Source organism: Aquila chrysaetos, chromosome 1 (genome assembly GCF_900496995.4).
Source record: "Aquila chrysaetos chrysaetos chromosome 1, bAquChr1.4, whole genome shotgun sequence".
NCBI classification, from domain to species: Eukaryota; Metazoa; Chordata; class Aves; order Accipitriformes; family Accipitridae; genus Aquila; species Aquila chrysaetos.
Genome location: NC_044004.1, coordinates 37448422 through 37474474, shown reverse-complemented (window position 1 = coordinate 37474474; position 26053 = coordinate 37448422). Strand labels below are relative to the sequence as shown.

Sequence of the window (26053 nt, the reverse complement as noted above, 5' to 3'; positions counted from 1 at the left end):
TGAAAATCCCTTAAGTCCCTCTTCTTTTTCTTCTTTTTTTCCTCTTCTTTTCTCCTATCTTTATGATGAAATGCAGTAGCAACTGCTGCCAAGGTCAGGGCCTAAAAAAAAAGCTTTCAATTCAACACACATGATAAAGAAAATAAAGTGCCGGTGTCAGGCAGTGGCAGCAAAGCCAAACATCTGTGTTCTGAGATAACTTCACATTTCTGTCAGCGTACATTTGGCTGAGGCAGTATGCAGGAGGACTCTGAGCACCTGTATCTACTCTCCAGCCTTTACATATGCCCGTCAGAGACACGAGAGCAGCAGGTGCTGCTTTACTGCATATTGTGTCCTGAAGTGGAGACAGGGCTAGAAATGCTGATCCCTAACAAAGACAGCAGGTGGAATGGTGCTGCTGCCAGCTTTAAGGTATTCTTACAATAATCTGTAAATTGGCAGGGCTTTGGTAGCGGGCACATTCCCAAAGCATTAGTGCACATCTGTAATATTTAACTGTGCATTGGTGCATCCGCTGCGTATCTTTTTAGGTCCTGCCAAGAGGACATAGAAGCACAGCGAGGATACGCAGAGGAATCAGAAACTGTTCAGTCAGGAGGGCATGTGTTCTCCTTCTCATGAGTTAGCCCTGTCCTGTATGCTGAGAGACCAAAGCACAGCTTCAGATGGGCTGGGAATAGTCATCCATTTCCACCGAGAGTAAATTCGGTGTTTAACTGTGACACAGACAACCACTTGTTTCCAGCAGGCGAGTTGGGCAAGCCAGTCAATTTGGGGGATAGTGAAGTCCCTTACTGAAATTGAGGCATCTGCTGGGTACAGCAGGCACTTTAAATCATGCTGGCATTCATACTGGCTAATTGAGGACCTAGAGTTTTAATCAGGGCAGTAATTTCTCACCATGTTGCCTGTAGGTTTTGTGTAGCCTACTGTGGTGTACTGCAGAAGTAGCTGATGGCTCCTGAATGTATCTTAATGGTGTCTGCGTGATCGCAAAAAAGTGGATATTATATTCACTATTAAGTGGTTGATAGGTCTATGTTTGTCATCATAGGCAGAATTTAGGGTACTGTGTGTCATGAAGTACATAGTTATTTACTGAGTCTGTAAATAGCCATCTTTGACACCTGATCTGCTTTCATGCAGACTTTCTGGTCTGAGTTAGGTTACGTCCAGCTGAGTTACAGAGAACCCAGAGAGCAGGCTATTCCCCTCAGTAAGTATTACTATTATTTCCAAGCTGCTGTTTATGCACTTCCTAAACAATTACCTCCGACCAATGTCTCGTTAGAATTCCCAAGCTGAAATAATTACGGAGAAAGCTAGGCAATTTCCCTCACCCCGAATTCGCAAGTGTATGAGGCTTTTGCGGAAGCAAAGATATTAATCTCCTCCCCGTAGCCATGGTGAAGCAGTAATCTGTTTAATTGCAACAAGGAAGATTCAGATTAGACATTGGGAAAAACTTCACGGTGAAGATTTTGGAGCCCTGGAGCAGACAGACAACGGTAGTGACCCCTTGCCCTTCACAGACTGTCTTTAAGAACAGCTTAGACATCTTTCAGGACTAACGCAGGAAGAGCAGATCCTGCCTTGGGGTAGGGGTTGGACCACATGACCTCTCAAGGTCCCTTCCAGTCATGTTTTCTATGATGCTCTGTACAAGATAATAACAAAAATAAAAAATTACACTGATTATGTAAAGCTACAGGGAATAAGTGGGAAAAAAAACACCGTATTATTTTTCTTGCCAAAACAGCATTCTTAAAAACATCCATCGGGCATCATAGCTGCTTACTTCTTTTCAACATAAAATCCCCATGCACCAAATTTGTGTCTGTATATTTTCCTTTTGAAGGAAAAATAGATATAAACATGACAATTTCGCCATTTTTTATTCTAGGATCAGCAAACATTATTGTGACTTTCCTTTTCAGTACTGATGATTTGTAACATTAAATCTGACTAGGCTAGCTTTCCAGAGGCTTCTGCTACTATTGCCAAAATTGATGGAAACCATGTGTATCGTATAAGGGATTGTGTGGGGTGACAGGGTATACGTGTGTGTATCTCTCTCCCAGCTTTTGCATATTCATGTTTGTAGGTACTGTGGGCTAAAAAATTTTCAGCTGAAGGTTTTCTGTTGAAAAAAAACGAAGTCTTGTTAAAATGGAAAGGTTTCCCTCAAACGTCAGGCGAGGAATAAGAAATTAGAAGAAGAAATCATTCTGACTTCCTTGTTCTATTTTAGTAATAGCAAAATATTTCAGTTTCATTGCTGGATGCATTTTCTTTTAATATCAGAGTTTAGGTATTTTATTTACTCTATTGTATTATTCAGATTCTCAAAATATTTTGGGAAGGGGATAGAATTTATATTCCATGGTGAATTTAGACTTTCTTCCCACTCAGAGTTAAAAGTTTTCAACTGTTAGAATGTCCAATGGACTAGAAATGTCATTTTTCAACTAGCTCTGAGTATGGCTGGGTTGTTTCACCCTTTGGTTGTCACGCGTCTGTTTAAATGGCAGAAGTTACATTGCAGTAAAAATACTGTGGTTTTAGTAATGAAAGGATCAGTCTTTGGAGCCAATTCAGTAATAGTTTCGTTAACTATTCTCTTGTGCAAATCTGTTTGTATAACCAGAGCGTGGATCCGAAGAACTTAGATCATTTCAATTGAGTTCTCAGTGATTTGAGAGCAGATTTATGAAAACGATTTCATCTTTTTCTCCTTTTTTAGAACAACTTTTCAGTGAAAAGAGAATATCTTTGAAAAAACATTGCATCCCAAAATTTGGCAATTGCTGCTCTGGCACATATTAAAGCATTTGGACTTGTTTCTTTTCATGGCTTTTTTCCACAGTCTAAATCACACTAATATCAGATCCAAAAGAAGTTTACTTTTTATTTCATTTAGTCTGGACGCTAATTAATCTAGAGTTTACTTTATTGAGTCTCCACTTTGCCTGAAGAAGGGAAGGACTGACATACCGGAAATTTTTTTTTTATGCTCTTTGTGTTTTTTACAGTGAAAATTGTAAGTACTAACTTGAATTATTTAGGATATCATATAATCTCTTTTCTGTATTTGTTTGCAAACTTTGATTTTTTTTATATCTTTATGGCAAAATGGATTTCTAAATTCCTATTTTGTTAAGGGTTATAGTCTGCTGATCAAAATTGACAGTTTATATTTCAAGAATGGGTACTTTTGTAAAGTACTGTTACTAAAATTAGTAGTAACTGTTATCTGTTATTGAAGGTCTAAAAACTTGCTGAATAAAAAAGATATTAACAGAGCGTTTACAAAAAGGATTGAAAATACACGCATACTAAAAAACCAATGGAGCCATATGAAACTAACAGTCCTCCAGATTAGGTTTCATAATGAAATTATAATATTAAACAAGGTATAAGAGTAATCAGGCTAATCAAATTCTGCTGTTATAAAATTGTGAAATATCTGAGCTGGAAACTATTAACTATAACTGCTTATTATGTATGCATAATATGAACATTTAAACAGATAAATCTTAAAAGTTGGATTATATGCATATTAGCATTTTGGAAGTGATACTTTCTAGCTAGCCTATATGACGTTATTTTTTGTGCAGCAGTTTCCAGTCTGCTTTCACATACAGAGAGCTAAGCCAGGTGCACAGAAGGAGCATTTTCTCTGGACCTACGTTTTTGAAGTATCAGAAGTGAACTCCTAAAAAGCCTTGAAGTGCCCCTGTGCAATCGCTCAGTCGTGTAGGAGGTCAGACCCGCCCCCAGCCTGCAACCCCAAGTCTCCGTCAAAGCCCTGGCATGCCAGCAGTTGCGGCCAGGCTTTAAATTCAGCTGAAAATGGGTAAAAAGCTCAATTGAAAGTTTTTAATTGAAAGTTTGATGATGCTCAAGAGGGCAGATTATTCCAGAGAAAAAGCTGCGATTACTCATGCTACTTAATGTGACCAGAAGAGCAAGGCAGACCTCTGAGAAGGTCCTAAGCGTCTTGTTCAGCCCCGCTTCTTCTGAATCGTCTCACTATCCCGAGTCACTCCCTGGGAGCCGTTGGAAGCTGAGCACACGCTTGAGGGGCTGTCACGACCCCGCTGCTCTCATTCAGCTTGCTCCACGACTACTGTGTGTAACTTCAGCCGGGACGTTATGGGGAAGTCCTTTGGTTGAATCGTTGGCCTGCTGCCTTGCCAGCCTCCAGCTGCTTTGTGCTCCTCAGGTTGCTCGAACTGGTAGAGGCTGCTCTGCGAGGGAAGATCCCTCCAGGGCAAGACGACGGCCTTAGCTGTCTGGGCAGCACCCGCTGAGGTTGGGCTGCGCGGCTACGGTTGCAGCCTACGTGCGCACTGGTGCACTGTGCACTCAGGTGATCTCTGACAGCCACATAGTCCTTAGAGGTGGTTTAGAACGAATCGTGGTCAGCCCAGTGTCAGGCATCTGGGATCGGTCCCTCTGCCATCCCAGCCCAGGTGTTTCTGCAGGCTCCTCTGTAACAAGGCAACTGTTCCTCCATCTCACAGCTCCCCGGGAACGTGCAGGTTGCATGTGCTCTCCTTTGGCCTCCTCTAACCCCTTTGGTTAAACTCAGATAACTTTCCTCCCTTAGCCGTGAACGTGAATTAATTCCAATAGCCGCTGTTTCCTATCTCTTTCTGGCCTTCTCTCCTCTTGCCTTCCTCTCCTTCTAGGAGCAGTATCAGCAGGCAGAGATCTGATCCAGACTAAGACGCCTCCTCCTCCTCCCTGCAAATTCACTGCCGTTCTTCCATGTCCCTTTTTTGCTCCCCAGACCCTGCCCTCCTACTATGTTTCCTTACTTTCTTACCTTGTATCTCGCTCCTTCCCATGTCTCCCATCATTTCTCAAAGGCATGTTTGGCTTCCCTGCCTTTTGCTTTCCTAGCGGTGCATTTCTTCTCAATCCCCTCTTGTATCTCTTGACAGTCCATCCAATGTTTCCCTGGGCACTTCATGCCCTGAGCTCATTTGTCTTCTCCTTCCCCTCCTCCCTCTCCTGCTCAATTCTTGTCTCCAAGGGAATGCAACAGAAATCAAAGAGAGTGACATTAGCAAGCAGAGCCCTTACAAGTTTACTTTGCTCCCACAGTTAAATTAACGAGCTTTCCAGCCATTCTGGAAAGGTGGTGAAATTATGCAGAATGTGAAATCCTTACAATAACTTATAGACTAGAGAGAATTGCAGGTAAAAATCTATTTTCACTGTGTGCTGCAGAGTATCACCCCTTGCATGTTATGCTTTTATTATCAATGCATTCAGTGCTGTTTCCTGAAAACTCTGATGCAGAGTAAGATACTGCTGCTGGCTTGGACTTGTTTCGTTTCTCCACGTACCAGGCACATCATCTGTAACTGTCGGCATTAGGCAACAGGGAGCAGATGATATTTTGCAGTTTTCCTCCTGCTTCATCTTAATGCATTGCTTGTGACTTGGACATACTGAGATTAGGTTTGTAAAAAATCTGTGGAACTTATGAAGGATTTCAGTTAGATAAAAGCAAGTATTTAATTTTGATCAGATACAAATTGTTCCCCAATAGCAGTGTCAATTCACTTGCACTTCTACTCTATATTAAGAGGTTCACAATTCGGTTTTCATAATTAATATTTCTATACCATTTCCTGTAACATTTGTGGGGTTTTATTTTCCTGTAACATTTGTATTTCTATTTGTGTTCATTTTTCTATCACATTTATGTTTCAGTAATATGAATATCTAGAAATGCCTAGTCTTCTTTTTCCTTGCAATTTTGGGGCTTTCATTCTAATTTGATTCTGTTTTCATACAAATACCAGAACTTTGTACAAAATTGTAATCTCATTTTTTGTCACCTCTAAACAGCATTCTCTGAACGTCCTTGGTATCATAGTCCTTTTTAGATATTTTTATCCTTTTACCGTCAACAACCTTCTGTACCTTCTGCTTTTACTGCTGCTGCTTCTTGCTTCATCAGTGTAAAACGTAGTGGCTATAAAGTAATTAACCATACTCACTAAAACAGGTTTGTTCAGCCGATTATCATATTCTTGCATTGAGTTCCATGGCATCCCATGAGCCCTTGATTGCAAACCATGACTTACAAGTGCAATGTCTTTAATCTTCCCATATTATATTTACTCAAGCAACAAAAGACATATTCTCTTCATTCTTAACCATCTCTGAACTGTCTTTTGGGGAATATTTTTGAGCTATCCAGTCCTTGCATAAGTGCCTCTTTATCCACATTGCCTGTCTCAATCCAGTACGCAATACATATATTTCTCTCTTAAAGCACATTTCAGGGACTAGCTGATTCTCTGTTAGTCAAGATTTGGTGCTTCTCCTCTCAACATGGCACAAATTGAAACTCTAGTAGGCGTAACCCTCTCTCACCATTTCATGTAGACCGATGGAGGCAAGGCTGGCCAAAAGGCGATTAAAACACTTCCTTCTATTCAAACAAGCCAAGTATTCCCCCTACCCAAAGAGAACTTGTAGGGAAAAATATCAAGCTGACATGTTTGATTTGTGCATGGCCACAGGCTGAAGAATGGTGTGGGGTTTTTTTTTAAACCTTCGCGTAGATACATCACTACTACGCAGATATGTAACCATGTTTCATGCAACATGCAGTTTCTGAGAGGAGCTCAGTGACAGTTATGCTTGTTGACCATACTTACTGTGCTGCTTCTTTAGATAAGTAGTTACATACATTTTTTAAATTTCTAACTTCAACTTCCTTTTACTAAGAATAGAGGTTATGATCTCACAGTTTTTGTAAACTGGAACTGTAATTCAACATTACAGTAAATTTCATAATTATAACACAACTTGCTGTTACATACTGTCTTGTAAGACTTGTGCTGACAGTGGAGCACACAAACTTGCTGTTTCAGACTCATCCTGCTTAATAACAAAGCCACCATGTTAAAAATAATCCATTAATAGATACCATTAGATAACAATGTGAAATTTTTTAAAGAACTGCAGTGTCCCCCCTAATTGCCCTGATACCAGTAGTATATCTCATCTAATAGACATTTACCCATTTCTTCATTCTTGAATGTTTACTGTTTCTTGTCCTTAGAACAAGGTTAAGTAATAAAAGCAGAACTGAGAAACCATTGAAGAGGTAATAATATCAAAATAGCAATGCTGAAGACACATATCAACATTATTACATCTTACATGTATGAGAAAGGAAGAAGTGCTTTGTTTTCTGTCAAGAAAATCAGCATGTGATGTCTCTGTGGTTTTGGAAAGCACTTAGAAGTAAGGATAGTTTAGCAAAAAAACAGTATTGTTCCTATTAACGACATAAATGTCCTGCATTGTCAATCCAGTCAGCTCTGCTCAGGCTCCTGGAAGTATCCGTTTCACTTCTGGCTTTTATCAGGGACTTAATAATACCATTTGTTCAGTTATTGACATGTTAATATTCTTGTCCCATGTTAATTTTCTTTGTCAAACAGAAGTCAGGGAGGCTATAGCCAAGCTAGCTCACTCTCCTATACACTCACTTGACTGAGGACCAGGTGTGGTGAGGGTGGAAGGGCAGCTCCGAACTGCACATGAAAAGGCAGCTCTCTCTTTTTTAGTCATGCTGTGCTTGAACACACAGTTCAAGTACACATTTTCAAGCCTCATCAAGAGATTTGGTCATCCTTGATGTCCCTAGTGAGGCCAGACTGATCAGCTCTTTAGGGAGCCTACAAGGCACATGCAGTTGGAAGTCCTACCTCATTCCCTCCAAAGAGGGCAGAGTCTGTCACTTCTGAAGGCTGCATTGGTTGGGTGTGACTCATGCTCTGAAGGAGTAAGAATATTATTCTAAATTAACCATAGAACCTGAATCTAGCAATATTTGTTTACCGTCTTGGTATTCCACTGTCCTAAAAGAAAAAAAAAAAATACACCAATATAATTTTGCTTTCCTTTTGCTAAATTTACTTTTCAAACATAAGGCAATTTACTAAGTTCATTATGTCTGCTTCAGGGAGTTTTTCCCTTTCAAAATTTAAAAAAAAAAAAAAAAAAAGAAGAAGAAGCAGAATTAAGGGGGGAAAAAAGCAACATTACCGCTTACTCTGCGAACAAAATGTCTGGCCAAGCAGACCAGCCTTACGTCCTTTTTTCACTCAAGGCCTACGCACTCAGCTCTGGCAGTGTAAGCAGACCTTACACCAAGGGACAGACAATCTGTCATACAGAGTATATATACACCAACATTTCTTTTATTTGAAAGGCCATACTCCGGTATTTATATCGACAAGGCACACAGTTTATTTGTACAGTAATAGATGAGCTAAGAAGGTGGGGGAGGAAGTGACAGAGAAACAAACCAGCAGCCTCTGGGAGCCCTGAGATTAAAGATACCAGGCACGGGAAGCTGCTGCAGGGCAGAAGCTGGCTCTGCACACCCCAGCAAAAACCAGTCTGGCACCTGCAGACTCCGCGGGTCTCGGGGGCAGTGAATCCCCATTAGAGGGAAGTTGAAAAGCGGGGGATGAGTGTTGAGGTCTGGTAGATAAAAGCCTGGCTACTGTAATTTTGTCTCACCTTTGTAAGGACAAGCCCACTTCAGTTGCTCTTGAATTGGCTGCACTCGGTTCAAAGGGGTACGTGCTGCTGAGGAGCACCCCCAGCCCTGGGAAGCTGCTCCATCCTCACATAACCCCTCTCATTTAAGCCACACCGCCTCCACCCCACTGCTCCCGGTGCATCCCTTCCCCCTTGCGCATACACCGGAGTTGTTCTTCCTGCTCTTCAGAAAGCACCATCGTCACCAACACCATTTATTTGTGCAGGTTCTTGTGCATGTAAGGTGTGTGTCAGAAACGCAAGTTATGACAGAGTTCTTGGGTTTGTGAATCCTTACAAAGAATATACACAGCAGTGCTTATTGCAGCAAACACAGTGTGGGTGGATTGCAACACCATACAGGAATGAGTGAAAAGTTTGGCAGTCTTCTGGCAAAAAGTAAAGAAGCGGCCGCAGCATGATAAATTCATGTATTGCTTCCTTCACTGCAAAGCACCGCTCCCCCCAAATACCTGTCTCTGGAAGTAATTTTGGATTAGGCTGTGCAGGTGGTCAATCTTACTGCAGCACAAGCACTGAACTTGCTCTTGTTTGCCTGGTTGTGCGATGAAGTGGAAAATGAGCATCAAAAACTTCTCCGTACAGAAGTGAGCGAGCTATCGAGAGGGAAGGTGTTGATTCATTTCTTTGAGCTCCCTTTCCAACAGACACATTTCCAGCAGTGATTTTCGTTTAGAGTGTGCCTGTTGTTTTGCAGATGAGTTATGGCTGCCAAGAATGGCCTATTTAGGTGAATTGTTCACGTCTGGTGTGCTGAATGCCAGTTTACAAAAAAGACCAAAAACTATCCTTTCAGTGTTAGGACAAAATAGACACACGAAAAAAGCCTCAAAAGCTGCAGTTACAACAGGAGAAGGTGAAAAGAGAAATTGTCAGTCACTTTCTAGCTGAGGAAATCTCTTCATTAATCCTGGGCTGAAAAATTCGTCCTGACCGCATTGCTAAGATAAAAGACCATTACCTGAATTATTTAACCAGCTGTGCAAACAGTTGCATAAGAGTCTCCCAGATGAAAACTGGCATAAAGACCCTTTCCCTGTGGAAGGCAGCCATCAGATAAAGGAACAGGAAAAGCCAACCAGCTGCTCGAATTTAAGCTTGAGTTGTCTGACACTTGGTTGAGTGGGGCAGAGAAATTTAGCTGATACTAATACTTTTAATGCCCTTCCCGCCTCTGTGGTTTTGTGAGTTTGCATTTTCTGCCTGAATTCCATTAAAAAAAACAAGTAGGTAGATAAATTCCTGTCCAGAATTTGGACTTTGGGCTGCAGTTTACTTTAGCTCCTTCCTAGAATCACTCCTGCACGTATTTTCTGTAATTCCTATTCATCCACTATTTTCTCAGAGCTAGGCATAGCAGAAAGGAAAGGGAAAAGGAGAGGGAGAGAGAACAGGAGTAGAGCAGGAAGGAAAGGGAAAAGAAAGGAAGGAAGCGTGCTTTTTTCCATATATTTAAAATTCTGTAAGACTGGAAAGAATATTAAATTTTTTTTCTCATGCTTAACAATATTCCAGATAAGAACAAAGGAAGAATGCTGCACTTCTTAGACAATAGTCAAATTAAAATAAATAATTAAATAAATCCACTTGTCATAATTTACAAGCCTACTAACATACATCAAATTGTCATTTATGACACATTTGCTTCCTTCTTGTTAAGCAAACCAAAACAATATTAGCAAGACATACAGCTATCTTATTGTTTATGGTTCAATTTTTAAAAAATATATCTGTTATATCTCAAAAGGAAGTTATATCAGGAAACCCAAAATATTAAACTATATTTGTATTGTGAATTCGCAAGCAAGATGCTAAACCTTTTAAGATGTCAAATAGATTGTGTGGAAATAAAGGTATATGTGCATACGGTATTTCAATTAATACTATTTTTTAAAAGGCAGGTCATAAATAAGTAGTTATGGATCCACTGAAGTGTGTATTTCAATGAGACTAAAGAAGAAACGGAAAAAAAAAAAAAAAAGGAGAAATCATTTGTGTATCCATGCATCTATAGATTATTTTTACTTTTTTCATTCTTAGCAGGTTCGTTCAGTCACTCTTCAGACAAATAAAAAGCAAAAATGCCTATCAAAATGAGGAAAGCAACTCAGAAATGAAGTAAAGGGAAAAAATTAACAAATTTCATTATGTTGAAGTTAAGAGTCTTTTCCTCTCTTTCAACAATCCACATAATGGTTAAAGATGGTCAGAACTAGAGCTCCCAGTAAGTTGCCGTGCCCTATTTTAAACCAGTAGAGGACAGGAGAGCTCTGCAGGGGTGATGAAATGATAACAAAAGTGATCCTATATGAACTATGGGTTTGTTTCCTTTTGATCAGCAAGCTAACGATTTTGTTACTGGTTTAGCAATGCAGTGATACCCTATCAAGGTGGCTTCTCTTTACTGTAGTTTTCCAACTGTGAATTCACTTTTTCGGAGGGACTAAACTTGCAGTATGCTAAGTGAAAAGAATGTATTTGCAAACTGACACTCTTTAATGTTAAAGATAATGGTCTTCTATGTAAATGTGAACTTGGTGGCCTCAACAAGCTGAAGGAGACATTTCATTGCCAGGTCAGGACAGATTTTTCAGTATGTGTCGACAGAGTGAGTACACACCTAAAACAACAGCACACTGCACTTCTGGAAGTCAACTTTGAACCTTCTGTTCTCACCTGCCAGGAAGCAGCACCTTGGTATATAAGGCTTCCAACGAATAGTTTGAAACAAGTAGGGTAATGTTCCATAAATTTTTTAGCCACTCTTCATAATTTGAGATGCATAGAGGAAATGCCTGATGTGTGTTGAGTGAAAATGTAACAGTACTTTCCATTTTACTGTCAAAATTATACATGTCTATATCATGAAATGCATTCATGCCTCATTTCTCTATTACAGTATCCCAACTAATAGTATAATCTGTAACCAGTCTTTAAAGAAATGCATAATACACATTTGCACTGTATGTCTTGTTATCTGAAATGTGCAGGAACTGGCGTACCTTGCTCTTCAACCTGACATGTTTACAATAGCAAAAAAAAGAAAAAATTACAGGATTTATTTTGTTAAGGGAGTGTGCTGCAGAGGTCTGTGGAAAAACAGTATCAGTCATAACTTAGCAATTGACTGTAGCAGCAACCTTTACTATACACTTCAGTTCTACAGCTCCCTATTTTATGTTGGAGTAACTTCTGATATAAAACATTAATAATGCTCTGCAAGTTGGGGTTGAGCTAAATGTGCTCCAAACTAAGATACAATGCACATGAGAAGCAAGTCAGAAATAAAGAAAATAGGGCATTTCCATCAGTGACAAGGCTTACCAGGAAGTTATTACTGCAAAGTGAAGTGTCCTACATAGCCTAGAACAGAAAATGGTCTGGGAAGGAATGTAATTAAAACTAAAGGAGATGAACAATGGAAGAGAGACTTCCAGCAGGTGAAGAGCAAAAGGTCAAGAATCTGGGAAGCTGATAATCATTATCTCTGAGAAATTCTCACTGCAGAAGGGGAGAACTATCTGGAGTGGCAGTTCATCCTAAAGAAGAAAAAGAATTTGATCTAAGGGGAACTTCAGCTAGGTGGTGGCAGCTGCCCCTGCTGCTGTCTTCTGTAGTTATTGACCAAATATGAAGATCGTTACATTAATGCAAATGGAAATGAGTTGATGGGATTAATGCACATGCGGTCAGGCCCGGCGAGCAAGTTCCTGGTTTAGATTCTTGAAAAGTTTATGTGCAACTTGCTTTTGAGGAATTGAAGAGGTTGGTTGAACGGCTTTGCTGTGGAGCCTAGCATAGGAGAAAGATCAGAGGGCTCTGTGGTAACACGTCTGCCTGAGCTTGTGTTTGGATGAAAAGATCAAAGAGGCTGTGAAATGCCAAATATAGGCACTAGCCCTCTAGACTTTAGATCTCACTCCTTTTAGGGCAATTTCAATATTAGAACACTAGGCAGGTAAAAGAAATCTCTCGGTCTAAAACCGACAATCTTGGATGAATAAATTCACCTTGGCAGCAGAATGCAAGGATATTTGGATGTAATAAGAAAAATGGCAGAGGAATGCCCAAAGGTATGAGTGATGTTGCTATGCTGAGCATTGATAAGGCTTTCATTGTCGGCAAAAAGATATCAAGTATAAAGTAAGTTTAGGATTCGATGTGCTGTGAACAAAATGAAGGATGCACATTACAATCCGTCATAAAATGGAATATGTAGTAAATTGTAGAAAGACCTATTTCCCTTCTTTTTGTTCCTGCCTACAAAAGTATGAGAAATCCTATTCTTACCTTTCACGTCTCAGTCACAGTTTCTTCATGCACTAGGATGCCTGAACCAAGCAATCGTGGCTTTTAAGATTCTTGCAGCTTTAAAGTCATGTTTTTAAGAACATGAATGTGTAGCATGATTTTTTGCTGATCTTTGAACTCTCCCCCACTGTAATAATATTAGCTGCTTATCTCAGGCTCATGATGTGCTTTCATGTATTCATGAAAGAAGAGACCAGTTCAGGAACCACAGGCACGGAGTCAAAAAATAATAACGTGGAAGCAAGTATGCGTAAAACAAGAATAGTGGTGTTCAGCGCTGCATACTGCAGTGAAGCCACACACTACTGAATACTACTGATGTGTAACATTTTCCAACTCAAGTAGGATACTCGGAAATATGATAATTAATTTCTCACAAATATTGTGATAAGTTCTTCTTTCACGGAAATCTCACCTTCTGCAGCTTTAGTAAGCATTGTTTGAAATAAAGACCAGTACTTGGCTACTGGAATCAAAGGACGCGAGTAATTCCCAACAAAATAATTTGATACCATTTTCAAACAGAAAGCGGAAAATAGAAAAGGACACTAATTGCACAATATACGTTCCCCTGAGAGTTGAAAAGGGAAGTTGTGCGTGAAAATAAAATAAGTTTATGGAACTGAGGAATGAGACTGAAGGTCATGAATAGGCTAGCAGTCACATTCATGCACAAGGAACATTGGTATGTTTGTTTCGGTCTCCCGCATAAACGCAGTATCTCGGCTTGCCAGTCCAGTATGTGAAAAAGAGCCAAAATTAGGGCTAGAAACACACTGGAAGAAACCCCATTATCTTGAAATGTACTTAACTTCAAAAAATAAGTTTCCCCACTTGATTTCCCTGGCTTGCAGTATGGTTTCTGATTTTTAAACATTCTTTTCTTTTTCCTGTTGCTAAGTGAAAGTCTTATATAAACAAAGGAAATCAACTGTGTTAAAAGGATGGAAATGACTGTTTGCAAAAAGCTGTCAAATCTACAGAGTAAGCAAACTGGAAAAAAACATTTCTTAACCTAATCCTTTCAGTTACAGCAACGCTGTGCAGTACTCATGCTGTTCAGAGAACGTTAGTGTGTTGTGGGTTAAAACTGTTTGGAATTAATTCTCTCAATTTAAGAAAAAGAGTTTCTGTAGCCTCAGTGATAGGCTTGGGGCTTTTTTGGGTTGGTTTTTTTTGTTGTTGTTTTTGCATTTCTTTCCCAGAAGGAGCAATTTTGATGATAATTGTAAGCATGAAATGTCTAGCGCACTGTGAGGACCTGCAGGGTCATGTTCTAGTTACTTTAAGAGACTAAAGCTTCCTTCAGCTTCCCACTACACAGTCACTGGAGAGGGATGGAAAACTTCTGAGAGCAAACAGGTCATATGTGGGCCTGGAATCACCCTTTGGATACTAGTTTCTCCCCATTGCAGGTACAGGCAGGCTGTACTTCTAAACGAGAAGCCTCAGCTGAACACCTAGGCTGACAAATGACAAATCGAGGCTGTAGTACTGGAAGAGCTAATCTTAAAGGCAGTTTTATACCCTGAAGCTCACATAATGCTTTACCTCTCTATACTGGGACCACAATGCATGTTTGGATGTGAGCATGGTCTCGGGTCTTGTACCTATGGAGTATGCCTAACACAGCATAAGAAAAGACATGGTTTAGATGTCATAGGTCTATTTCAATTACAGAAATTGTATCTACCTATTCATATTAAATGGATATATAGCTGTTGGTTTAAAGAAATGTCAATAGAGCCAGAAAAAAAACATCTCCTGCATGGCTTATGCCACGATTCTCAAACTATGATCCACAGGCAGTTAATGAGTTATATATGCTAGCTGTTCTGATTTCCAGCTACAAGTAGCTTAAGTAGATTAAATATTACCCCAGATTCTTTCTCTTAATAATACAAGGGATGTTAAGCAGTCAGGAACAGGAGGGCAGGTGGTCTGCATAATCATTGAATAGGAAAGGCCCAAGAGACACTCTTATTAAGCTACCCTTTTTATGAAAAATTTTGAGGATTCCTACAGTAACAGCAAAATCTAGCCCAATAATAGGGAGTGAGTACAGAATGCTATGGAATTTAGCACCAATAAATATGCTGCCTTTGAAATGGAGAATTAGATGTGCAGCAGGATCTGGTCACACTTCAGAGAATAATATGCAGAGCTGAAGATCCATCTGTTTGCTCTTGCTATCACCATTGAGGCTCCTGTATGTTAAGCAGTCTTTTGACTACTTCAAAGCACGTTTGAAGTCTTTGCTGTGCCTATCCCATGCACAAAAAAGCAAACGCGCCTTAACAATATGAGTAGCTGGTATTGTTGTTCATTTTACTTGTAAATGAAAACAATTTGTTCCTGCTGTGTATCATTTCTGGACTCTTTTTTTTTTTCTTAGCTATGATAGCGAGGGCCGTCTAACAAATGTTACATTCCCAACTGGAGTTGTCACTAACCTTCATGGGGAAATGGAAAGGGCCATTACAGTGGACATTCAGTCATCCAGCAGAGAGGAAGATGTCAGCATCACTTCCAACTTATCATCAATCGATTCCTTCTATACCATGGTTCAAGGTACTGTAAACAAAAGATTTCTCAGCAGATACTAACCTGAAAACTGTTTTCTTATGGTACAAGCAGCTCCAATCGGATGCGTTAGAGGGAAACTTTAGAGGCATAGTGTTTGGAGGAAGGGGTGATAACATACATGTTTTTACACACCTATAGAAAGAACAGTTCAGAGAAAGAAGGAGTTGCAAAGAGAGTAGAATTAAATATGTTTTCTAACCAAATAGCTTTTGTAAACAGCTATGGGAAGTAGTCAGAATACCTACTTTGCATTAAAAGGGAATCTTGGAAAGGAGAGAGAAATGGATTGAAAGGGAAATAGGTGTAGAAATAGCATGAAGTAAGATTTTAGCTTTAAAATAGCATGTGACGTTCCAGCAGCCACATCCTTGCAAAAGTCAGTAGTCATAGTATGCTTACAATTAGGCCAAAAATGCCTAATGAAACAGCAGAAAATGTGTTTTGTGACAGTCCAAAGAATATACTCTGAGGGTGGGATTTTCTTAAGTGTTTAAGCGACTTTGAAGATACGTCCCAAAGGCATTTATGCTCTCATGTGATACAGATACTCTTACCAATCTCACTCTGGGTGTTTTTTACCATTGGGTCAGTTATGTGAAGTCAAGACATTACATGCACATACTGCATAAAGTGTGCAGGACAAAGGCAGACTCTTAACCCGGGTAGGTAACCTGTGCTTCTCTTTTTTGCCTTTTCAGATCAGTTAAGAAATAGCTACCAGATTGGTTATGACGGCTCGCTGAGAATCCTGTACGCCAGCGGCCTGGACTCACACTATCAGACAGAGCCGCACGTGTTGGCTGGCACTGCCAACCCAACAGTGGCAAAGAGAAACATGACCCTCCCGGGGGAGAACGGGCAGAACCTGGTGGAGTGGCGATTCCGGAAAGAGCAAGCCCAGGGAAAAGTCAATGTGTTTGGCCGAAAGCTTCGGGTAAGCACGCAAGCATGCGTGGTATCTACTGCATTCTCATTAAGTGAGAGGAAATGTAAATACATTCCTGTAGGTATTGCCATCCAACAACCACAGAATATTTCCCGTAGACAAGCTTACTGCAGAGCTGGAAGTACTTGCTTTTATTACTTCATTTATTGGCTGTTCTTCCTTATTAATTGCTCTTTTCTGTGGACTTGAAACTGTTCTTGTTAGCCCGGAACGCATTAGAATGAATCGGAATAGAAGCACAATTTTGTGCTTTCCTTCACTGTTTTTGTTTCTGGTACTGAATTCACACACATCAGTTTGAATCCTGTTTTAAATTACTCTACCTTAAGTTAGCACAGTCCTAGGATTTTCTTTCTTTTTTATTTTAAATAAAATTGTACTAATACTTATTTATGGTAGAAGGGGTTTAACTGTGTGTGCATGTGTACAGCATATTCCTCTAACATATGTCTTTACCATTTTGTTGGCATTTCTTCTTCCTATACAGTGGGAGAAATATAAGTAGGAAGCAAACTATGATTTATGACAGCCATTTGGTAAAGACAACATAGATTAAGCATTTAAAATTGGGTTGCCAGGAGACCATTTCAAGACCAGATCAGAGGTCTGACTTAGTATTAGAACTGAACCCAGTTCTTAAAAATAAGACCTAGGCAATACGTCAAGTAAAGGTAAGTAATTTCAGATGACTCAACTTCTAAGATGTAACATGCCATTTTAAATCTTACAATATTTTTATATCTTCCTTCGGCACAAGAAAAGAGGGAATGCTGTCATACACCTTCTATTCCTCTCTACCTCTTGCTCTGCAAGAAGAATGGATTTTTTCCAAGAAGGAAGAATGACTGTGCACAGTAGCTGCTGCTTAAGAACAACATACTTGTACCAGCTATGGCTGCCTTACATGCATAAGGAAAAGGAATCCATGTTTCTGGAGCTCATCCTTGTGGTTCTGGTTCATAGGCAGGTCATTACATAGAACAGTGGGATAATATACCTGCCAATTCATTTGTGAAAGGAGCCCAAGGGAAAATAAAATGACCACACCAATGGCATTTGGTTTTGGCATTGAAACAAATCACCATGAGTCCAGCTCTCAAAAGTGAAGCAAAAGTTTGGCATTCAAGTGCAGAGGAGGTGAAACAAATGTCATGGGCAACTTTAATTTGGAAGAGTTAACAAGAAGAAAGGAACAGCAGAGAAGAGGGAATGATTTAACAAGATGGAGGGGAAAGTGAGAGATTATAGATTAGAACAAAATAGTAGTAATTAAAAGCATATGCATAAATGGGAGAACTAGGGCAGGCGGAGAATATGGGCTAATAAGAGAAAAATGCCTCAAAAAAAAAAGTAAAGAAACTTGTCAGCAAAGAAGAAAAATGGGAAGGTTTTTTGAAATTGATTTACATGGGAAGATACTACAGAAATGTCACTTGGAGTGGGTTCGGGGATGTAGGAAAGTAGAGAAAGAAAACAACAGAAAGAAGAACAGGAATAACTTAGGAAGTTCATCATTTCCATCTACAGATATGTCAGTAACATTTTGCTGCAAAGAAGACAAACGTAGACAAAAAACAGTGACAAAATGTATTGCCAGTAAATGTTCTCATATATATGACACTCACTGCATTATGCGTATGCAGTATCTAACATTACAAAGTACACTCTCAGGTACTCTCTTGGTTTTCTATCTTGTATTAGTTCTACCCACTACTAGTATTCTTTATAAAGAAATTAATTAGGAATTATGTTACCCTCCCTTAACTCAACCATCTTCTGTCAATCTTACTTTTGTTAGACTTGTTTTGTAACTGATCGATAACCTAGTTTTGTCCCCGGACCTGTATGTTTGGTCTGTAGGCTGGCCTTTGGCAGAGGTCCTGACAGTCCTTTATATGAAAGAGTGGGTTTAGGGCATTTGTATTGAGGCCAGACAGACCCTCACTTACAAGGGTCTCAAATAAAGGAACTGGTATGAGCTCTGTCTCAAGGGATGCACCCAGAGTAGATGGGTAACATAGATGAAGGAGCTCAAAGGAGGAGTTTGCTCTGCCTCCTCCTGAGACCTGACATGCTCTAAGCTCTGCAGAGGTCCCCAGTTTTCACATTACTTCTTGAATCTCTCTGTAAGGCACAGCAATATACCCCTACTCCTAATGGAGGAATTACAGTCAGATTTCATGCTTCTCATTGGAAAGAAAAACAGGTGTTAAAACAGAGCAGGATAATGGACACCTAACTTACTGAAACGTAGCAGGACAGTAGGTGGGGACTGTCAAGAGACTCAGCTTTGTGTCATTAAGTGTTTCTTCATTGAAAATTTCCTGAATTACTATTTTTATCATAATGAAACCCAGAGGTTTCAAATATATTTGGAGTGTGGCTGTCTTAGCCACAATAAACACATTCAAGTTTTGCTGTAAAAGCATTTTGGTAGCAGAGCTGTTGTTAAGAAACACTTCAGTTGAAGGCAGTACTTTAGCTGACATATGTTATTCCAGCCCCATACTGTCCAATGAAAGAAGCTATATCACCAAAACTTGTTGTTGTTATTATAATTGCCACCTGTATTACGAGATTATGCAAGCACAGCCAAATTTTCACCAAAAGCTCGCATGTCTGAATGGAAGAGCTCTGTCAGCAAAATCTGGAAGCATGAATCTGGCTGGAGAAAGAGGCATTTCCTTTCTTTCCCCTTGCATCCTGCCCTTACACAGACCAGACAGATGGAAAGTGAGAAGGCAAGGGATGTTATTATCCCATTTAGCAGATAAGGCAGTGAGACAGCCAGATTAAGTACTTTGCTGCAATTTACACCGGAAGGATGTGCTTAGCCAAGAAATTAACCACAATTGCTTGGACATCTGCCTTAACCATAAAACCACCCCTTCCCTCTGCCAATTCAGAAATCAGAAGTGCCCATTCTCACTTCAGTGTCTAAGCCTGAGAGGTAGACAAGAAAATTAATAAAAATCATAATTAAATGTAAAATAAGGAAGGGAAGGTGGAGAGAAAGGGAAGAAAAAAAATCAAAGAAGCAAAACAGGCAGGGAGACACAGAGATGAGTGCAGGCACGTGTGGGAGAGGCTGAGAAATAAAAGCTAAGCAAGATTTAAGAGTGAAACTAGGCAAATGAGTGCATATTAGATGTTGGAAAATTTAAACAAAAACTACCTGAAAATGAAGAAGCCCCAAAAAAATGACAAAAAGGAAGTGAATGGGAAAGTTTCATAGTTCAGTTTAACCTACTTCTAGAATCAGTTTTGTAGCGTTGATTTTTCAAAGTATATTTAAATAACATTTGATGGCTCATTAAATAGATAAAGTAGCTATGCCGCATCTGCTAGACTGTGCGTTCCTTACTTAGAAGATTTACATGAAAACATGATTTTTGTTCCTAAACTGATAGTGCAGATTGTTCTCATGCCAGTGATTTCATATTAAAAAAGAGAAAGGTAATGTAGATAGACAGACAAACAAAACTGAGCATTTGTAGGATTTTTTTTTTTATTTGCCTATGACCCTTCACTAGTACTTTAATATCTTTTATGCCAATAATAATGAATCTAATTTATATTGATCTTTTAGAAGCTTATCCAGTGTAAGTACCAACATCCATGATGTATGGATTTTTGAACATGCAGCCCTCAAAACTGGAAAAATCCTCCAGTCATTTCTTTGGTCAGGATATCTCTTCTCTTATTCTTTTGTGAATGTTATTTAGCCATCTTTCTTCACCTCTTTGTAATGTATACATCGAGTACTTGAAAAGGAGTTAAAAAAAAATTCTTAATACACCTAGCTGTATGTCCGTTTGTCCCCTACTTGCCAAATGTTAGCAAAATACAGTGTTGAAAAAATCTTAGTTATCAGTGTTTTACCCCCACCTGGAGTAACTTTAAAAAGACACAGCAGATACAGAAAGGGTTTACAGATGAACAAAGAAATCCTAGGGGCCTGTTTGAAAACACTAAAATACAGTTCAATGCAGAGGGGGAACAGAGAATTGCAAAGATACCAATGTAGGAAAACAAAACCAGACATTTTCCTTTCATAAGTACAAAAATGAGAGCCAATTCAATGAAACTGAAAGTTAGTGTATTTACAACACTGAAAGGGTGAGGGGGATTTCAATGTAAAAGTATTGCATACAAATCACTATCCACCGCTATCGTTTACATATATAAAAAATATGGTTTTCAACATAAATGTATCTAGGCTAAGGCTTTAATTTCAAATCAAAGTAGTTATAAACTTCAAAGAATTTATAACTTTTTCAGTGGTTCAGTAATCTTCCAGTCATTTATGGCTTTAAGTGGTCAGTTAACTAGGCAAAAGACATAATCCTCTACTAAGGATTTCAGCCCCATAAATACATTGCAGCAGTGGATAGTATACCGAGTTAAACTTCCATTTGATCCAGAAGGGGAAAGTCTGTGTTCTAAAAACTGTTTAATCTTAATTTGAAGATTTAACATGCTTTTGAAGATCTTAATTTTGTATTTACTGTTTTGAAAAATATTTGCTGTGGAGGATTAGGATTCAGTTCTTTCTTAGCATGATTGTTATGAACTGGACAAGCATTTGCTGGGAATGTTTTGACAATAATTTGCTAGATATACTTTGGACTGCCTACAAAAGAAGTAGTTTGTTTGCTGAAATGGCCCCACTTATTACAGAAGTTTTCAGTGCACATCTTTCAGTATTTTCTTAACAGTTGACTAAGCATCAAGAAAGAACACATTGCAACAAATTCTGGGCCATGTCTTCATATAATGAGACCTTCTAAAGTAGATGCTAATATAGTGCCTTACATTTGTATCAAGAAGTTGCTAAAATAATTTACGCACACAGCAAATCAATCACTGTAAATGGTATTTAAAGAATAGCTAGCTTTGTGGAAATAATAGGTGGCTAGGGTTTGAACAGCATGATTTATTGTGTCATTTTGTTTGCTTTAAAAAGGTTAATGGCAGAAACCTCCTTTCAGTTGACTTTGATCGAACCACAAAGACAGAAAAGATCTACGATGACCACCGTAAATTTCTGCTGAGGATTGCCTACGACATATCAGGGCACCCCACCCTGTGGCTACCAAGCAGCAAGCTGATGGCTGTCAATGTTACCTATTCATCCACAGGTCAAATAGGCAGCATACAGCGAGGGACGACTAGTGAAAAAATAGAGTATGATGGACAGGGAAGGATAGTGTCTAGAGTGTTTGCTGATGGGAAAACTTGGAGTTACACATATTTGGAAAAGGTAAAGAACACTCAGGTTTTAAAAAATGCTTGGAATGTGCTGAAATTCTGCAGCATCTGACTGCTGCATACAAAGCAAAAATAGGTAGTAGAAGCACATTTCAATTACTCTAAGTATCAACATGTGATTCCTAGGGGAATGTTTTATACAATAGATATGTAATCACGCTGTAGCTAATTGCTAGGAATTGATGTGGTTTTAAATTATTTAGGCCACTGACTCACAAGAAGCATCTGTATTTACCTTTTATCTTAACACTTAAAACAAGGTACAGGGACTAGATCTCTGCAGTGTAATTCAGTTGGAAATAATTTGTTTGTAAATTCTTCACTGGTTTTTTTTTTCCACTACCAAGGAACACTCTTGTTTCTAAGTAGTTACAGCTGTCAATTTGTACTTGCTATACGTTGTAGCATCAAAATAAACGATAGGCAAAAGATTAGGAATCTTCATTATATATAACAGTTACTGAATGATAGCTCTCCCTCTAGAAATCTCTGTGAAAATCCCCCTTGTGAGATCTCATGCCTGCTATGCAAAAAGAGAATCCATTTCTTTCTGGGGTTTAAATATATTTCTGTTGAAGCTGTTGCTCAGCAGATACTGTTTACTAGTCATTGCAGACATAATTTAATCAAGACCTATGATACATAATAGCCATGCATCAGAAAAATGTCAGAATAATTCCAAGTAGCTCCTTTTGATAAAATAATCAAACAATTGTTTTGCCTATGTCTTAAAAGCTTACAGAACAAGAACACAGTACTCTGGAATCTCAGGCTATTCAAATTCTTCATCTCTAATTGTAGGGAAGAAATTGTATCTCCCATATGTTGTTCTCCTCGTGAGTTAATGGCTCTAAGACAGTTTTACTTCTTCCCATATTAAACATGACTTATCTGAATCCATTGACAATCTGCTGTTTAGCTGTGAGTGCTTGATAAAAGAGTGATACAGTCATAACAAGTAGCAAATTATGAATGTGGAACTACTAATTACAGAACCCCTTACAATTAAGCATCCAAGTAAATTAGGCAGGGAGATGTTAACAACATGTAAGGTCAAGGATAACTCAATTAAAAAGGAGATAATTTTCTCAAGTGGGAATGTCACATTTTTGTGGAGAAATAGTATCGGTATATGGGGGGGGTACTCCACCATTTGTCACATGGTAAAAATCTGTTCTTAATTTTCAGTCAATGGTTCTTCTGCTTCATAGCCAACGGCAGTATATCTTCGAATATGATTTGTTGGATCGGCTTTCTGCTGTCACCATGCCCAGTGTTGCTCGTCATACCATGCAGACTATCCGCTCCATTGGCTATTACCGGAATATATACAACCCCCCGGAAAGTAATGCTTCTGTTATAATGGACTACAATGAAGAAGGGCAGCTCCTTCAAACTGCTTTCCTGGGGACAAGCCGAAGAGTATTATTCAAGTACAGACGGCAGACCAAGCTCTCAGAAATTTTATATGATAGCACAAGAGTTAGCTTTACTTACGATGAGACAGCAGGAGTCCTGAAAACAGTAAACCTCCAAAGCGATGGTTTTATCTGCACCATTAGATACAGGCAAATTGGCCCACTGATTGACAGACAGATTTTCCGCTTTAGCGAAGACGGAATGGTAAATGCCCGATTTGACTACAGCTATGACAATAGCTTCAGAGTGACTAGCATGCAAGGTGTCATCAATGAAACCCCATTGCCTATTGATCTCTACCAGTTTGATGATATCTCTGGCAAAGTTGAACAATTTGGAAAATTTGGAGTTATATATTATGATATTAACCAGATCATTTCGACAGCTGTAATGACCTACACAAAACACTTTGATGCACATGGCCGCATCAAGGAAATTCAGTATGAAATATTTCGGTCGTTAATGTATTGGATTACAATTCAGTATGATAACATGGGACGAGTGACAAAAAGAGAAATTAAGATCGGGCCATTTGCCAACACCACAAAATATGCTTACGAATATGATGTAGATGGTCAGCTCCAGACAGTTTATCTGAATGAAAAAATAATGTGGCGATACAACTATGACCTGAATGGCAACCTCCACTTGCTGAACCCCAGTAGCAGCGCCCGTTTGACGCCACTTCGCTATGACCTGAGAGACAGAATAACTCGACTAGGTGATGTTCAGTACCGATTAGATGAAGATGGATTTCTGCGTCAGAGGGGTACTGAAATCTTTGAATACAGTTCAAAGGGCCTTCTTACTCGAGTTTATAGCAAAGGCAGTGGGTGGACAGTGATTTACCGTTATGATGGACTTGGGCGACGAGTTTCCAGTAAAACTAGCCTTGGACAGCATCTCCAGTTTTTTTATGCAGACCTTACTTACCCAACCAGGATAACTCATGTATATAACCACTCAAGTTCTGAAATCACATCTCTCTACTATGATCTGCAAGGACACCTTTTTGCCATGGAAATTAGCAGTGGAGACGAGTTTTACATTGCATCAGACAATACAGGGACACCACTGGCTGTTTTCAGTAGCAATGGTCTCATGCTTAAACAAATTCAATACACTGCTTATGGAGAGATCTATTTCGACTCTAACCTTGACTTCCAGCTGGTAATCGGATTCCATGGAGGCTTATATGACCCACTGACCAAGCTAGTCCACTTCGGAGAAAGAGATTATGACATACTGGCAGGCCGGTGGACAACACCTGATATTGAAATCTGGAAGAGAATTGGGAAGGATCCAGCTCCATTTAATTTGTACATGTTTAGAAATAACAACCCAGCCAGTAAAATACATGATGTGAAGGACTATATCACAGGTAAAAGAAAGTTACTTAATTGCAATACTGTCTCCCACTTGCTCCAAAATTTACCTTTCTGTGTTCTTATAATCTGGAATCTGATTATCTGGGTTACAGGCTGAGGATATTGTCTGGGAAAGATCAGTAAAGAAATTCTAGGGGAAGATAATTGTTCCGAAAAGTACTTGGTGTTTAGAACCAGATCAACAAAGCGATTTTAGCTTGGGGGTGCTGGACCTATAGACATCCAGTTTAGACTGGAATTCATGGTTTTGGTGAAGTACCTAAGTATGTCCTATTTGGAAAAGTTCTTTATGAGGAAACATTAAGCACTTAACAATGAGAATGATTACAGCAAACGCGCTTATCAGGAGTAGTGAAATAGCAAATGGGAGATCTTGACAATATCTCATCTAGCTTTAGACATTGATTTAGGTACCTGCGTAAAAGATTAACATCCACAGGCCATTATTAGCTTTCAGGTTTAGGTAACTAAACCTAAACCTCATGCCCTACACAGTCCTTATGGTGCTTTCATATTAGACCATTGACCCACAAAGATAATTCAGAGCATCTCTGTATGAGAGGAGTTGGGTTTTCCAAAGTACATTTTGGAGTAGCAGTGGAATACAGACTGAACAGTAACACAGGGTGCCTCGGCTAGAGATCTCAGTGCTTTGGGAGAGGAAAGAAGAGCTCTAGGTTCTCCTTCCAATGCTGTTACGCATTACCCAGTGCTCTTATAATGAAAAAACTAGACTCCTTGAGCAAGTACAAGAGTAAGAACCCCTCAAAGACCGTTCATGAGAATCTCTTTACATGTTATTGTGGTTTAACCCCAGCCGGCAGCTAAACACCACACAGCCACTCGCTCACCTCCCTCACAGTGGGATAGAGAAGAGAATCAGAAGGGTAAAAGTGAGAAAACTCGTGGGTTGAGATAAAAGACAATTTAATAGGCAAAGCAAAAGCCATGCACACAAGCGAAGCAAACCAAGGAATTCATTCACCACTTCCCATGGGCAGGCAGGTGTTCAGCCATCTCCAGGAAAGCAGGGCTCCATCACGTGTAATGGTTACTTGGGAAGACAAACGCCATCACTCCAAACGTCTCCCCTTCTTTCTCCTTCCCCCAGCTTTATATACTGAGCATGACGTCATATGGTCTGGAATATCCCTTTGGTCAGTTGGGGACAGCTGTCCCAGCTGTGTCCCCTCCCAACTTCTTGGGCACCCCCAGCCTCCTCGCTGGTGGGGTGGTGGGAGAAGCAGAAAAGGCCTTGGCTCTGCGTAAGCACTGCTCAGCAGTAACAAAAACATCTCAGCATTATCAACACTGTCTTCAGCACAAATCCAAAACATAGTCCCATACCAACTACTATGAAGAAAATTAACTCTACCCCAGCCAAAACCAGCACACATGTGGATTAGAGTCAGGCTCCTTCATGGCTCTGGGCTACTAAGCAGTAAAAAGTGCATATTGGTGGACCAAAAAAAACAAGTCGAGGGAGTGAGACTGTAAGGTAGCAAGGGCAGGAGGGGTCTTTCTG

The 26053-nt window shown here is 39.6% G+C and overlaps 1 protein-coding gene across 9 annotated transcripts in view; it reads left to right on the top strand.

Annotated features, from left to right (window-relative positions):
- Positions 1-26053, top strand: part of TENM3 (teneurin transmembrane protein 3) — a 642124-nt gene that overhangs the window by 607156 nt on the left and 8915 nt on the right. For all 9 annotated transcript variants that reach the window (XM_030043752.2, XM_030043924.2, XM_029996124.1 and 6 more), the window contains 4 exons: positions 15314-15489; positions 16203-16438; positions 21417-21713; positions 22910-24521. In XM_030043752.2, the coding sequence (XP_029899612.1) occupies positions 15314-15489; positions 16203-16438; positions 21417-21713; positions 22910-24521 (2321 nt within the window). The remainder of the gene's footprint in view (positions 1-15313; positions 15490-16202; positions 16439-21416; positions 21714-22909; positions 24522-26053) is intronic.